The 15,096-nt window shown below is 45.0% G+C and overlaps 1 protein-coding gene across 7 annotated transcripts in view; it reads right to left on the bottom strand.

Moving 5' to 3' along the window:
• Window positions 1-15,096, bottom strand: part of WDR97 (WD repeat domain 97) — a 100,876-nt gene that overhangs the window by 71,893 nt on the left and 13,887 nt on the right. For 6 of the 7 annotated variants that reach the window (XR_011020967.1, XM_068237830.1, XM_068237832.1 and 3 more), the window contains exons 4-9: window positions 13,925-14,508; window positions 12,558-12,679; window positions 11,216-11,855; window positions 8,888-9,036; window positions 6,604-6,840; window positions 404-494 (exon numbers count right to left, since the gene is read on the bottom strand). Coding sequence is in view for 6 of the 7 variants with exons in the window: in XM_068237830.1 (XP_068093931.1) it covers window positions 404-494; window positions 6,604-6,840; window positions 8,888-9,036; window positions 11,216-11,855; window positions 12,558-12,679; window positions 13,925-14,508 (1,823 nt within the window). In the remaining variant the exon portion in view is untranslated. The remainder of the gene's footprint in view (window positions 1-403; window positions 495-6,603; window positions 6,841-8,887; window positions 9,037-11,215; window positions 11,856-12,557; window positions 12,680-13,924; window positions 14,509-15,096) is intronic. The other variant, XM_068237833.1, reaches the window with a different exon arrangement.

Raw genomic sequence — 15,096 nt, forward strand, 5'->3', positions numbered from 1 at the left:
TCCATTAAAGCGCCCCCCTCCCTCTGCGCTCAGGGCTGCCGCATGTCTGCACGGCCCCTAGAAACGGGCCTGATTGAACCATACGTTCATTCCTGGAATTTCATGTTCAGTAGTGTAGGGAAAGACATAGGGCATGATTCACAAAGCCGAGGTAACGCTTATCACGGTCGCGGTAGCATTATAGCGCGCGTAACGTTTTCACGCGCAAACGTGAATTTGCGTGAGAAATTGTGGCCGTTTCCACACGAAAATGCTAATTTTCCCGTGAAAATGGCCGCGTTTGCACGTGAAAAACTTTATGCGCGCTATAACGCTAGCGCACCCGTGATAAGAGTTATCTCGGCTTTGTGCATCCGGCCCATAATCTGTAGTTTCTATAGAGGTAGATGAGAAAACTCATAACCTTATAAGACGGTTGTCTTCATCCCACAGGCGGATTTTCCCATCTCTCCCAGATGTGGCCACCAGTCTTAGTGCAGCACAAGAGCACAGACCTGATGGAACAGAAAGAGAACATCAGCGCTGAAGCTTTCTCATACTGGTATATGTGTAGATTAATAAGAGTATCCATCTTCCTAGCTTTACTCTCACTATCTTTACCATTTAACATAGAATAACTATCCACACAGCCTGGGCAGGGTAAATGTGGTCTAAGCAGTGTAATAAATCTGGGCCTCCTTCTCTGTATGACCTTGGTGCTTGGGTGACACATGACACATGGATCACACCATGAACTTGATTATCGATTACCTTTAGTCTGGAGACCATCAGAAATCATAAGTATGAATGCAAGCCTTGTCTCAATTTCTAAACAAAAGTGGGGACACCGAGAGCCCAGCATAGTGTAGTAATAGGTTGGAATTGAAAAGTATATAGTGTATATACTCACAAAAGTGGGTTACCTCCTAGGTATCCACTGTACAGGCAGGTGAGGAGATTAGACCTGTCCTCACTCAGGATTAAAAGTCGCTCTCTGTAGATCAGGAAAAAAGAGATGGGGATCGACCCCTCCAGCAGGGGTGGATATTGGTAATATAAGAGTGAACAGAGGCGCCAGTGGGATAAAAGGTACTAAAAAGTTTAAAATTCCTCAGGAGGTGGTGGTGGACTCGCCTCCTTGAAGTAGACAAAATACTGTCAGCTTTTTAACAACAACAGGTTTATTTATATACTCCAGACAACCATGCAACGCGTTTCACAGCGATATTCCTGCTTCCCCAGGCAATAACAAATAGACGTACACGCAGTACAGTCTCAAGGTCTAGGATAAGCGCCTCAGAGGTGTTTTAAACTTTATAGTACCTTTTATCCTGCTGGCGCCTCTGTTCACTCTTATATTGTCCCAATTTATAGCTATCACTTATTAGATTGCAACCCATGCCTGGGTTGTATCAAAGCTCAATGATAATGACCCCAACACATCTCCAAAACAACCACTGCCTTGCTAAAGAATCTGAGGGTACAGGCGCTGGATTGGCCAAGCATGTCTCTAGACCTAAACCCTATCTCAGGATCTACGAGGCATCAATCTACGAGGCATCCATCTACGGGGCATCCTCAAATGAAAGGTGGAGGAGTGCAAGGTCTCTAACATTCACCAGCTTTGTGACGTAGTCATGGAGGAGTGGAAGAGGATTCCAATGGCAACCTGTGAAGTTCTAGTGACCTCCATACCAAGGAGAGTTAAGGCAGTGCTGGAAAATAATGGTGGACACACAAAATATTGACAATTTGGGCACAGTTTTGACATTCTTCACTTAGAGGTGTACTCACGTTGGTTGCCAGTGGTTTAGACATTGGCGGCTGTGTGTTGAGTTATTTTGTTGGGACAGCAAATTTACACTAATATACAAGATGTACACAGACTACTTTACATTGTATCAAAGTGTCATATCTTTAGTCATCAAACATTATATCAAAGCGCTATAGCTGGAAAAAAAATACACAGTAAATGCCGCCAGAGTGTGCTCCAACCTAGGTTTGGCAAACCTTTTCATAAATCTATGTCACAGTGTTTAGCGCACATCCATACAAAGAGTCTTATTAAAAAGTTCACCAATATGTACTGTATATGATGATATCCTCCAACATAAGCACTCTTCTGTGAAAAGACTCACCAGATATCTCTGACCACTGCTAGACTGGTCAGATATGCACAATATCCAGGAAGCCTTGGAGCCTCAGGATCCTGGTGTCATTATTGCTGGAGTTATCCCGTTATGTAGCGGTTCCATGCCATGCAGATGTCTTAACATTAAACTAAGATTCTTTGTATGGATGTGCGCTAAACACTGTCAAACAGTCATATCTTCAGTGTTGTCCCATGAAAAAATATAATAAAATATTTATAAAAATGGGGGGGGGGGGGGGGTACACACTTTAGCAAAATACTGCATTTGTGTTTCTAAGAAATACAATTATAAAATGTACCTGAATGTCTTTAAAACAGCACACACTCAAATGATTACTAGAGGTGGCCCGAACGGTTCGCACGCGAACAACGCGCGTTCGAGTTTGCGTCGAAACGCGAACTTTATGCGCTTTAGACCTGCCCCCTATACTACAGACTGTAACGATCGGTGTAACACAGAGAGGATCTGATTACCGGTGATCTGCAGTATCACTGGGAATACAAATATATACCAGATTATAGATGATCTTCAGTATCACCGATAATCCGATATACAAGCTAACCTCTGGATACCTGAGAGGAGTGTTTGGTGCAAACAGTAATAATGAGAGGACTGGGCCTCAGAGCAGTCAGGGGTACTGCACAATTCCTTCTGGACTCTCCCGGAGGGAGGAGTCAGGCTGAGAGAAGGAACGACAGAACGAGAGTGACACTCAAGAGGGAGTGTCACTATCAGGACTGGGAACCGCCTCTAACAGTAAGGTCGGTTCTCGAGGTCGGACAAGCCAGGTCGTAAACACACGGACAGATAAAGTACAGTTTCAGAAGGCAGAGGCGAAGTCTAAAGTACAGGCAGGGTTTGGCAACAGGGTATCAGAAATATCGAGGTACAAAATCAGAAGGCAGGTGCAGAGTCTAAGGACGAGCCGGGGTTCGGCAACAGAGTATCAGAATAACAAAGTACAGGATCAGAGTTCAGCAGGATAGTCAGGCAAGCAAAGGGTCATAACAGATAATCACAATCAAACTAGTACTTTAAACTATCAACAGAATCTAGCTAAGTATAGGATTACAGCTCCAGCTGGTCCCGGCACACTTTAGGATCTGACTCAAGTCTGAGTGCTACTACGTTGTGATCGCAACGCCAGACAACCAGCAACTGAATGGACGACAGTATATATACACACAGAATCTCCAGCACCTCCCTAAGTGCTGGACCAACGAGAGGAGGCAGGGTTGTCAGCTGACCAGCCTGGTCAGCTGACCTCTTTCTGGCTGCCATATAGGTCCTACCTTTCCACGCGCACGTGCGTCATTCTGAACCTAGACGGACTACGAGTCCCAGCCACAGCAGCACCGCTCTGCGGTTTCTCCGCGCTCCGCCATGCCCTTCAGGGAAACAGCCACCTCACGCTGAGTAGAGGCGGCTGTTTTCCTGCGATGCCTCACACAGACCCTCTACATCACAGTCAGCAGACATTTGGCAGCCAATCAGGCTGCACTCCCTCCCGGAGCCCCCCCCCCCCCCTTATATAAGGCAGCAGCGTCAGCCATTTTCTCACTCTGTGTGCTGCGTTATTAGTGAGAGAAGGGAGAGACAAGAGACATTGGAAAGATAGTTAGGAGCGATAGTTAGGAGCTGTTAGCTTGCTCCTTGCTGATATTTGTTGATGAAAAGCACCCCAAAACAGATCTTTTGAGAGCTAATGTCCTTGTGATGTGTTTTTTTTTGTGTGGCCCACTGACACTGCCCTGTCTGTTGCAGCTGGCCCTTGCTAATTGCTATACTGTGCTAGGCCCAGCTTATTCAGTGCCTAGTGTGACTGCTGCACATTGTATTATAATACCAGTAAATGCATACCTTTCACTGCACCTGTGTGACTGCATGCTGTTTAATATACCAGTCACTGCATACCTTTCACTGCATCTGTGTGACCGCACGCTGTTTTATATACCAGTCACTGCATACCTTTCACTGCATCTGTGTGACCGCACGCTGTTTTATTTACCAGCAATCAGTGCATCCATTTTCACAGCACCTGTGTGACTGCACATTGTTATACCAGCAGTCACTGCAACCTTTTAACTGCACCTGTTTGACTGCACATTGTTATACTAGCAGTCACTGCATACCTTTCACTGCACCTGTGTGACTGCACATTGTTATATCAGCAGTCACTGCAATCTTTCCACTGCACCTGTGTGACTGCACATTGTTATACCAGCAGTAACTGCAACCTTTTCACTGCACCTGTGTGACTGCACATTGTTATACCAGCAGTCACTGCATACCTTTCACTGCACCTGTGTGACTGCACATTGTTATACCAGCAGTCACTGCATACCTTTCACTGCACCTGTGTGACTGCACATTGTTATACCAGCAGTCACTGCAACCTTTTCACTGCACCTGTGTGACTGCACATTGTTATACCAGCAGTCAGTGCATACCTATCACAGCACCTGTGTGACTGCACATTGTGTTTTACCAGGAGTTAGCCAGGCCACAATTATTTTTCTAAAAAGGCGATACTCAAACTATACCGTGATGTTGAAAGGCAAGTGGTGTCATCTCTGGCACACAGCGTTGGGTCAAGGGTCCATCTGACCACAGATGCCTGGTTTGCAAAGCACGGTCAGGGCAGGTACATTAGTTTTACAGCCCATTGGATCCTTCCTTGGATGTTTGGTGGTAGCCGTTTCTCAGGCTCCCACTCCGGACCAGAATCGAACCTTGATTCCCCGGCCAGTACCCGTGGTCACCATGGTGCAGAAAGTACCAAAAAGAGTTGATCACACAGTTGAATGAATGGCAGACTTGCCCTCCATAACAGATTCCCATTAAAGGATTTCAAGTGTACTCATCATTATACAGGGCCTCAAAAGAGTCCTGTATTGTTATTTTTTGTCACTACCTCCCCGAGTCGGGACTTGTGTGCCGTGCCTGCTGCCTTCCTTGAATGTGTGGTGGTAGCCGTCTCTCAGCCTCTCACTTCGGACTGAAATCGAACCCTGATACCCTGTACCCGGGGAATCAGTCAGTCCCCACACAGCATCTCTGCCTGCCAGCCGCTGCTGCCTGCCCCAAGACTAAGTCATTGCCCGCATAGCATCCCTGCCTGCAGGCCACTTGACTGCCTTCTCCGCCACCACCAACAGGGTCCAGGACTCCAGGTGGATTCCTGAACAACAAGAATAATAATTTTTCTGGTGCGTGTACATGCCTGCCTAATTTTTCTGGATGCACTGGGGCTGCAACAACAAAACAAAAGGCATGCACATGTGTCAATTCCCCTTCGTGATCGTTACCTTGCCGCGGTAAAGGGGCTTGCGTATCACAATGAAGCAATGACCGGTTATATCAGTGTGTTGGGGGGCACACCTGACCCAAGATAATAAGGTTGTTGCTTCATTGTGGACATACCAAATTTGATCAGCTGGACACTCAGTCACTGTTGTTCTGCCATTGATCTACCTCACCCCCACCATATGGGCTTGAAAACTGCCATCACCTGCACTCTCGCCATAGTGTGCACCAGTCCAGCACGGCCATCACTACACAAACAGATGTTTGCGGTGCGTTACACAGTGAGTTTGGTCTGTCAGTGTGAAGCAGTACACTACTTACACTACCTGCTGATCCATGTCTACACACGCAAGATGTTTTCAAGCACTTTACGCCTCCAATTTAGCAATGCAATGTGATTTCTACCCTTAAAACCCTGCTGTGCGTCAAATCCGTCATTTTCCCTGGGGCTTTTGGCATGTATTCCAGTCCGCCATGCCCCCCTCCAGGTGTTAGAACCCTTGAATCATCTTTTCCATCACTTTTGTGGCCAGAATTAGTGTTTGTAGTTTTGAAAGTTTGCCTGCCCATTGAAATCTATTGCGGTTCGCGAAATTCGCAAACTTTTGCGGAAGTTCGCATTCAAGGTTCACGAACCGAAAACCGGAGGTTCGAGCCATCTCTAATGATTACATGTAAATGGAACAGCTGATTATGAAACAGAGTGGAAATATACTGTATTTACCTTGTAAAATAATTTTTTTTTTATTTCATGACCTTAGATGATCTTAAAATTTAAAAGTACAGTAGGCTACTCACAGTATCTAAAATAAATCATGGTCATGGAGAATAAATGTTTTAACCTGCTTGACTTTGACTAATTTCCTCCCTGTTACTTTTATACACCAAGCAGTTTTTGGTTATCTAATGCTGGGAATACACAATGAGACTTTTTAGTCGATTTACTGTCCGATCTTATTTTCGATCGATTTTTCGATTGTTTCTCTGACCGATTCTCTTAACAATTTCCATTCACTTCTGTGAGAAATCGATCAGAAAAACGATCGAAAATAAGATCGGACATGTCGCAAGATATCTATCGAATCATCTATCTGCTGAAAAAACTTATCGTGTATTCCCATTATTAGGAAAGAGACTTCTGAAGACAGCCCACCCACAAGGTTACCTGTTATCTGGTCCTGATGGTCATCAGTAGGGGGATGTTCTTTGCGATTTCCTGTCCTCAGACAATACTGCACCAGGCTGTAGGCTGCACTTTGTGTGTCATGAAAGGCCACAAAGAGCTGTGACTTGAAGCTGCACATTCGCCCCACGGGGTGGGAGCACGAGAAGCTCATATGGAGGCTGAGACTCCCTGCACTGTATGGGAAGAATCTCCAGACCTTCACCATGGAATCAGATCCTGAGAACCAAACAGAGAAATGAGATTTCAGGACACTGTAAGAATCTGTGAGGTTCTTGCCATGTCAAACTCTCATTCAGTTAAAAAACAACGTTCCAGCAGAAAACTATATGCAGAGTTCCCTCTTAAGACATATAACCTAGTGGACATAGAAGATTCTAGGGAATATTTTGTTTCATAGAGGAAGGTCAGCTAGTTTCTAATCCAACAAGTTGTGCCGTTCGGGAACACTGCCAGAGCACATCCAGAACAATAACAATTCCCAGGAAATCAGGGGACAGGTTGCTGGAACTCCAAATACAGACTTGGGTACCTGTACAGCACAGTGGATGGTATGTCAATCATACATAGAAAGCTCATAACGTGATTTATTTTTATTTATTTAGGTAATTTTATAGCGCTGACATATTACACAGCGCTGTACAGAGTATATTGTCTTGTCACTAACTGTCCCTCAGAGGGGCTCACAATCTAGTCCCTACCAAAGTCTATGTTTGTATCGTGTAGTGTATGTATCGTAGTCTAGGGCCAATTTAGGGGGAAGGCAATTAACTTATCTGTATGTTTTTGGGATGTGGGAGGAAACCAGAGTGCCTGGAGGAAACCCGTGCAGACACGGGGAGAACATACAAACTCCTTGCAGATGTTGACCTGGCTGGGTTTCGAACCAGGGACCCAGAGTTGAAAGGTGAGAGCGCTAATCACTACGCCACCGTGCTACCCACGGTGATTGGCACCTATCTTCCACCCACAGACCACCTACTCAGATCACCTACAGTGGGATGTGACTAATTAACACTTGTTGATCACTAGTGCCAACCGGTATTTCCCAAGTTCCTACCAAAAATTACAGACACAATCACAAACCAGTAGATTCAGGTGGTCACCTGCCAATATTTATCATACCTGAGAAATAACAGAGAAACCAGGAGATCCAGAAATACTTCTAATTGTCAAAAAAAGGAGTGGAGAGACTGAGAGAAGAGAAGGCAATGCAAGGGCTTCCTCAGTAATATATAGACAAAAAAAGGAGGTGAACAGAAAGAGGAGTCCATCCTGGTGAAGTACGTCAATGCAGGTGTTGATGAGCTTCATGGATTTTCTGGATACCGGGACGGCCCTGTAGGTTCTGGCTTAAAAGGTCACTCACTCTCCTACTGTATGGGTGGTGGCCAATAGGATCCTCTCCCTGGGGTACAGATTGGTAATGAAGAAATACTACAGCATACAGCAAGAGGGTCCCAGGGTGATACAATGATTACAAGATTAAAATATGGGGATGGACGAACCTGCACAAAAGAAAGGATAACAAGTAAAAAAAGACTTTTCGATTCATGTACCATAAATTGTATTCCTGTCAGTAGAGGATGCGAGTGCCTCTCTTGGGAGGCACCAAGCTTTGTACACCCGATGAAGTGGGCAAGTCCCATGAAATGTGCTGTTATCCCTTTTGGGGAAGTAAGTCCATCCCCATGTTTTAATTACTTCAATCATTGTATCGCCTTAGGCACCTATCGCTATAATGCTAGTAGTATCAGTACTGTAATCACTATCTTCATAAAGGGAATTGGAAATTTTCCAGTGCATAAAATATGGTAATCCTCTACACTTGGAGACCAGAAAATGTAGCATCCTAAAGGCCCATACACACGTCAGGTTTTTGCGAACGACCCGTCGTTTGAACGTTCCGTCGTTCGCACGTCAAATCCGGCGTGTGTACAGACTATCGTTCGGGTGATAAGACTGGTTTTCAGCGATCCGCCGGGCAGAACGTTCAAACGACGGGTCGTTCACAAAAATCCGACGTGTGTATGGGCCTTAACCAACACTGATTCTGGCAGTGGGGACACACTTCACAGCTTTATACTGTCACCTCAAGATGCAGAGAAGAATCCCGCTTCCTCATTTCCCCAGCACAACAAGGCCAGTGAGGGAAACAATGAGTACGTTTTATGGTCAGTATTGCAAGGTGGTCTATATTGGTCTATATTGGTTAGGAATTCCTGCGCAAAATGTTGGTTTGTTCTCTTGGCCTCTAAATACTCACCAGCAGAGATGATGTAGTTGTTCTTGGGGTCAGATGTAAGGCAAGTCACCTGACCAGGGCTGTGTGCTTCCGTCTGGAAGAGGATTTGGCAAGAAGACCAGTCATAAACACAGAGAGTGCCAGCCTCTGTGCCAGTTAGTATAAAAAACCTGGAAGTGAAATATCATTGTATTACTAATTGTCTCAACCAACCAGTTCTACATATCATTCACTTGTGATCCCAAGGTTTTAGGGTGTCATTGTTCTGCACCCCCATGTATTGTGGATAGTCATGGCTAAGACAAAAGAGCTCAGTGAGGACCTGCGGCTGCGTATTGTGGCTGCTCACAAGTCAGGAAAGGACTACAAGGCCATTTCTAAATGTTTTCAAGTTCCAGTGACTACAGTGCAAAGTATTATTAAAAAATACAAGATGATCCGAACTGTGGAAAATCTCAGAGGACGTGGTCGGAAGCCAAAAGTGACACCTTTGCAGGCCAGGAGGATAGTGGGAGAGGTGAAAAACAATCCAAGGATCACCACCAAGGCCATCCTGGTGAATCTGGGCTCTGGCAATGTCTCAAGGCTGTCAATCCAACGGACACTGCACACTGATGGGTTCCAGATAAGGCACACAAAAGCTTGCTTGGCCTTTGTAGATACCCATCTGGACAAAGAAGAAGACTTCTGGTCTTATGTGTTATGGTCAGATGAAATAAAAATTGAATTGTTTGGTCACAGTGATGTTTCCTTCATTTGGTGTAAAGAGGAGAAGCCTTCAACCCAAAGAACACCATCCCCACTGTCAAACATGGTGGTGGGAACCTAATGCTTTGAAGGTGTTTTTCAGCTAATGGACCAGGGAACCTAATCATAGTAAACGGCACTATGGAAAAAGAGCAATACATGAGGATGCTCAACGACAACATCAGGCAGTCTGCAGAGAAACTTGGACATCAGTGGACATTTAAACATGACAATGACCCAAAACACACAGCAAATATAGTGAAGAAATGGTTAGCAGACAACAACATTAACGTTTTAGAGTGGCCCGGCCAGAGTCATGACTTGAATCCAATTGAGAATCTGTGGAGGGAGCTAAAGATCAGGGTGATGGGAAGAAGACCCTCCAACCTGAAAGATTTGAAGCTCATTGCTAGAGATGAATGGGCAAAAATACCCGTGGAGACATGTAAAAATCTGGTCTGCAATTGTAAGAAGCATTTGATTGCTGTAATAGCCAATAAAGGTTTTTCTATTGATTATTGAGAAGGGTATGAATAATTTTTGACTGGACACTTATTGCTCAAATGTAAATAAAAGCTGAGAAATGTTTTTTTACCACAATAATGCCTCTTGTACATCATCTTATTATCTTTTGGGAGACACCTATATCATTTCCTGTCAAAAAATGACTTGCTGGTTGATTAAAAGTAACCTTAAGTCAAAATTTTCCAGGGGTATGAATAATTATGGGCAGCACTGTACATGCCACTAAGGCACAGGCAACCTGATGGCATTGGAGACACAGACTAGAAGCTTGGCTGCCAGCAATCTGCACGGCTCTGGGAGTGACCATTTGGGGGTCCGTCAGTCATCCTGAAATGGAACAACGTTACCGCCACGCACCCAACTGCCCCCTTTCAAGCGAAATCTTTCCAGCATGCAAGATCAATAGTTTTGAATGATTTTGGCCAGAAACCAATCAAAATTAAGATTGGGTGGCCACGTTGCGGCCTTGCTCTCTGGCAAATTCAATCATAATCATCAAATCTTCTGGGAAAATCGAGGAAGTATATGGGCACCTTAAGACTTCACTACACCTAAACAGCTACACTGGCTACCCATAAAATGGAGAATCCTTTTCAAAATTTAAATGCTAAAATGTACATCCCTACACGACCCACTCCCCGAATACCTCAAGGATTTGTTGCAACTGCATCACACCTCACACAACCTCAGATCAAAAGGATCCAATAACTTGACCACCCTCAGAGTCCAACCAAAAATCTTTGGAGCCACTGCTTCCTGTCATGCTGCTCCTACCCTGTGGCTTGCAATGCCAAACTTATTCAAGACAGCTCCAACCCAGGACACGATTAAATCAAAACTGAAAAGCCACCTGTTTAGTCTGGCATTTATGATGACATAACTTTCTCCCCTGTACACATCACTATGTAGAGATCTGAGACAAGCTTATGCACTCTGGGTCCTACAGGAGAAAAGAGCATTACAAATATTTTGTTGTTGTAGTACATTTTATGCAGTCACAATGAGCTGAATCAAACTGCAAATACATGAAAGGAACCGGGATGAGCTTTGTTTCTATGTACAGAAAAGGTCACTTACTTGTTCTTCATCTCTTTGCCATGTTGTCCTCTGTCACCCTTTCGCACCAACACCTGCTTCCACTCGGCCACTGCCACCTCCACATCCACGATGTAAGAGTATAGAGTGAAGCATCGGGGAAGAGCCTGCTCATTGTTGGGTTCCATCGTACTCAGGACACTCATGGGATTGTCCAGGGCATTGGCTTTCAGGAGTTTCCCGTCTTCCAGGAGGACACATACAGTTTCTTTGTATATACAGTAATCTGCCCCCAGCAAGCTCTGATCTCTCCCTACTAATAGCGTTGATATAACATCTCCAGAATCTGCTGATATCAGCCTTATGGCACCCTCTGTGCCCACACACAGAGCTCTGGCAGGTAGGTGTCTCCCACTAGCTCTGACCTCCGCCACACTTGTCCCCAGAAGGCAGTGAAGCTGGTATAGGTGTTGCCTTTGCCACATGTAAACACCAAAGCTGCTGTAAGAAAGAACGTATGTCTCACTGTGACCAAAAGCTTCCACTCCAATCACAGAGCCTGATATCTTCTGTTCCTCCACCTGTTCCTGAGTATTCAAGTCCCACATTCGTACGGTCTCATCTTCCGAGCCAGAAATAAGAATCAAGCTTGAGGTGCTGAGGGATAGAGCAGTGATAGGGCCTGCAGGTGGCAAAATAGGACCAATGCATTGGATTAGAAATCTAAATACATAACATAACAGGAGAAAAAAGGTTGCTACCCTCACACTGTAATTAAGGATAGCGGGCCACTACACTGGCTGTTGTAAAGTCTGGTACACAGCTTCAATTTCTTTTTATTGGCTAATACTACCACTTCCATGTAGTTCGAGGGCAAGAGATTTTGAATACTATGAGCAGATTGTGTAGGTATGCTCTAATATTACATGGTAGTGGTAAATTTGGTTAGTGATTGGCCAGTCATAATTGAAAGCGTGTACCAGGCTTAAGGCCTGGTATACACAACCAGTTTTGGTTGGCCAATGACTGACCAATTTTACCATTTCCATGCAGTAAGAGAGCTTACCTACACAATCTGTTGCCGCTACTTGCCGTGTGACGTACTCCCTGCTAAACAGGAAGTATGTCACTGGGATTCCCGGGTTTCCCCATCTTATTTGTATCGCTACAGTTCGTCAGTAAGGCGCTGTTGACTTTGCGGTGGGTCAGTGGCCGATCTGCACTTCTGGCGCAACACGACATGGTAAGTGTGGTAGGCCCCATGGCCTTGTCATTGCATTATCCTGCGGTAAACCAGTGTAACAACACACACTTGCAAGGCAAGTGTAAAGGGGGCCTCATGGTTTGTATAAGGCTTTAGCCATACACACCTAGCGTTACGTACCTGTGTGCCCAACAAACACAGCTATAAGATGACCTTCTCCAGCCCACACTTTTATTGTCTGATCTCGGGATCCAGTGATCAGCAAACGGAGAATCTCCGAGTACACCAAGCTGGTGATCGTCCTGTGTAAGGGAAAATAAATTACATTTCTATAGAGCACTTAGTGATCCATCTAGCTGCTTCCAGTTTAAGTATCAAAGCACAAAAATGTTATAATCCACCTACCCTAGCCAAAAATCTATGACATGAGAATCTAAACACTGATGTAGACAAACTACATAAAATGCTTTAGAAAGACCAGGAAAGCTGTCTGATGTGTTCTGATGCTGAAAAGTGAAATTTAGGAAAGGACTTTCTCCCCTCTCCATATAGTGACCTGTAAATATGAAGATATGAAGTCAATCAACCACTACAGCATGAGCAGTTCCCCAGGTCTCCGGAGCGTAAGTGATCTGTGCGCACCACCTCTCAATTACCGTAGGTGTGGTATTAGATGCAGTGGCTGTGGGTCACCACAGTGCTTATCTTTTTTAATTTATTCTAGAGTTTATTCTAGAGTTGGCTATCTGGGATTGTATAGCCTAATGACGGCTATCGTTACCATGCAGTACTGGGTGAAGACGTTCGTGTTAGGCATAGGTTTGGCTGGATAGTGTAATGGTTAAGAACTCTGCCTCTGACACAGGAAACCAGGGTTTAAAACTCGGCTCTTCCGGTTCAATAAGCCAGCACCTATTCAGTAAGGATCCTTGGGCTAGACTCCCTGACACTGCTACTGCCTATAGAGCACAACCTAGTAGCTTCAGCTCTGGCGCTTTGAGTCTGCCAGGAGAAAAGCACAATATAAATGTTCTGTGTCTTGTCTAGGTTTAGAAGGGTAAATACGAAGTGATAGGATAGGGGAAGGTTAGTTGGAAGTTCCTTATAGTACAATAGCTTCAGAGAGAGGCTGCCAGGAGATCCAGGGGCCGAGAAAGTATAAAGAAAACAACCAGGAGCCAATAATGTGGACTGCAAGTACAGCAAACAACTATTATGTAGAGTAAAGGGGTTACCACACTTTTTGGCTCGTCACTACGTTGCAACCATATGTGCATGCAGGGGATTCTTTCTGCCCCCACTAAATAATAATAAAGGGACACAGTGCACAGTTAATGCTTCAACTTCGAGTGTTCACAATCTAAGTTTCCTACAGTTTAGGGCCCATTTAAAGGACCACTATTGTGAAAAATTGTTACATTTAAAATACATACATACAAATTGTACATTTGTCCCAGAGTAAAATGCACTATAAATTATCTTTTTCCGATGTTGCCGTCATGTACAGTAGGTAATAAAAACCTGATAGAACAAATCTAGTGTTGTACCTGAGATGTAGATTCTTCCTCACTCTGCGCAAACTCCCATCCGTCAGATCAAATTCCCACACGCTAGTCCCACACACAGCCAGACATGTGCATCCAGTATGGGATTCTGCATCTATAGCAATTATGGTAACCTTGTCCTGAGGCTTCACTCCCAGCGACTGCTGCAACACCAAGCTACGTCTACTAAGACCAAAGTTCCAGACAGAGACCCCTCCATCTCCACCGCTCAGGACAAGTTTCCTTCCTGGATAATACACACAGCAGAACACATTGTCCTTCACTGAACTTTGTGACACTAGAGCGAAAGTCTTGTCAAGCAGTAAAAGTTCCTTCTGGCTCCAGGCCACGTAGTGATCGACACCATCTGCATACAGTAGGCCAGAGATTGGCCATGGCAGCTGTGTATGGCTCAAAATGCGACCATCTTCATGATGCAGATGGACATTTCCATCACAGTCCAGAGAAAACAGGCATTGCTGTTCTGAGACATGTTTGACGCATCTCAGCTTGGTGAGAAAGGATAGATGGCGCATAGGCTCTAGGCCATGATTTAGAACCAAAGGTTTGGCATCCTCTTTCTTCATCTGTAAATAAAAAAGGACAGATTATTATTTTTTAAATACTTGTCTTAAGGTGGCCGTACATCAGGGGACTTGGCGGCTGATTGACCATCTGATTCCATTATTATAATCGAATGTAAATCGGTGCCACCAAGAGCATGCCCTATCAACGATGCAGCAATGTCAGGCCGAAATTAGTTGCATGTGTCGATCTGACATGCTGAAACATGCAGGGCCGACTTGCTCAATCGGCTGCACGGTAGTAATGGCGTGAAATATAGGAACAAGCAACAAACACAACGGAACCCCCGGCGCTGTCCCCACAGTATAAAATGTGTTGCGTTGTTGTAACCCCACCACCACCTCTTTCCCGGTGCAGTATACTTTACCTGTCTGGCTCTGGGCTCCATCAGCATCCATCCCGGTGGTTGCTCGCGTAACATGGGCGCATGTGTGACGTCACATACGAGCCCACGTATACACCGGCAACCACGTGGGGCGACGGATGCGTCATCACAAGGCTGATTCCTGAGAGATTCCATGCTGAAATCGATCAGGAACTGGCCTGTGGTGTATGGCCAGGCAACAGATCTCCCTCCGATCAGATTCGAT

This window comes from Hyperolius riggenbachi, chromosome 5 (genome assembly GCF_040937935.1).
Source record: "Hyperolius riggenbachi isolate aHypRig1 chromosome 5, aHypRig1.pri, whole genome shotgun sequence".
In the NCBI taxonomy this organism is placed as follows: domain Eukaryota; kingdom Metazoa; phylum Chordata; class Amphibia; order Anura; family Hyperoliidae; genus Hyperolius; species Hyperolius riggenbachi.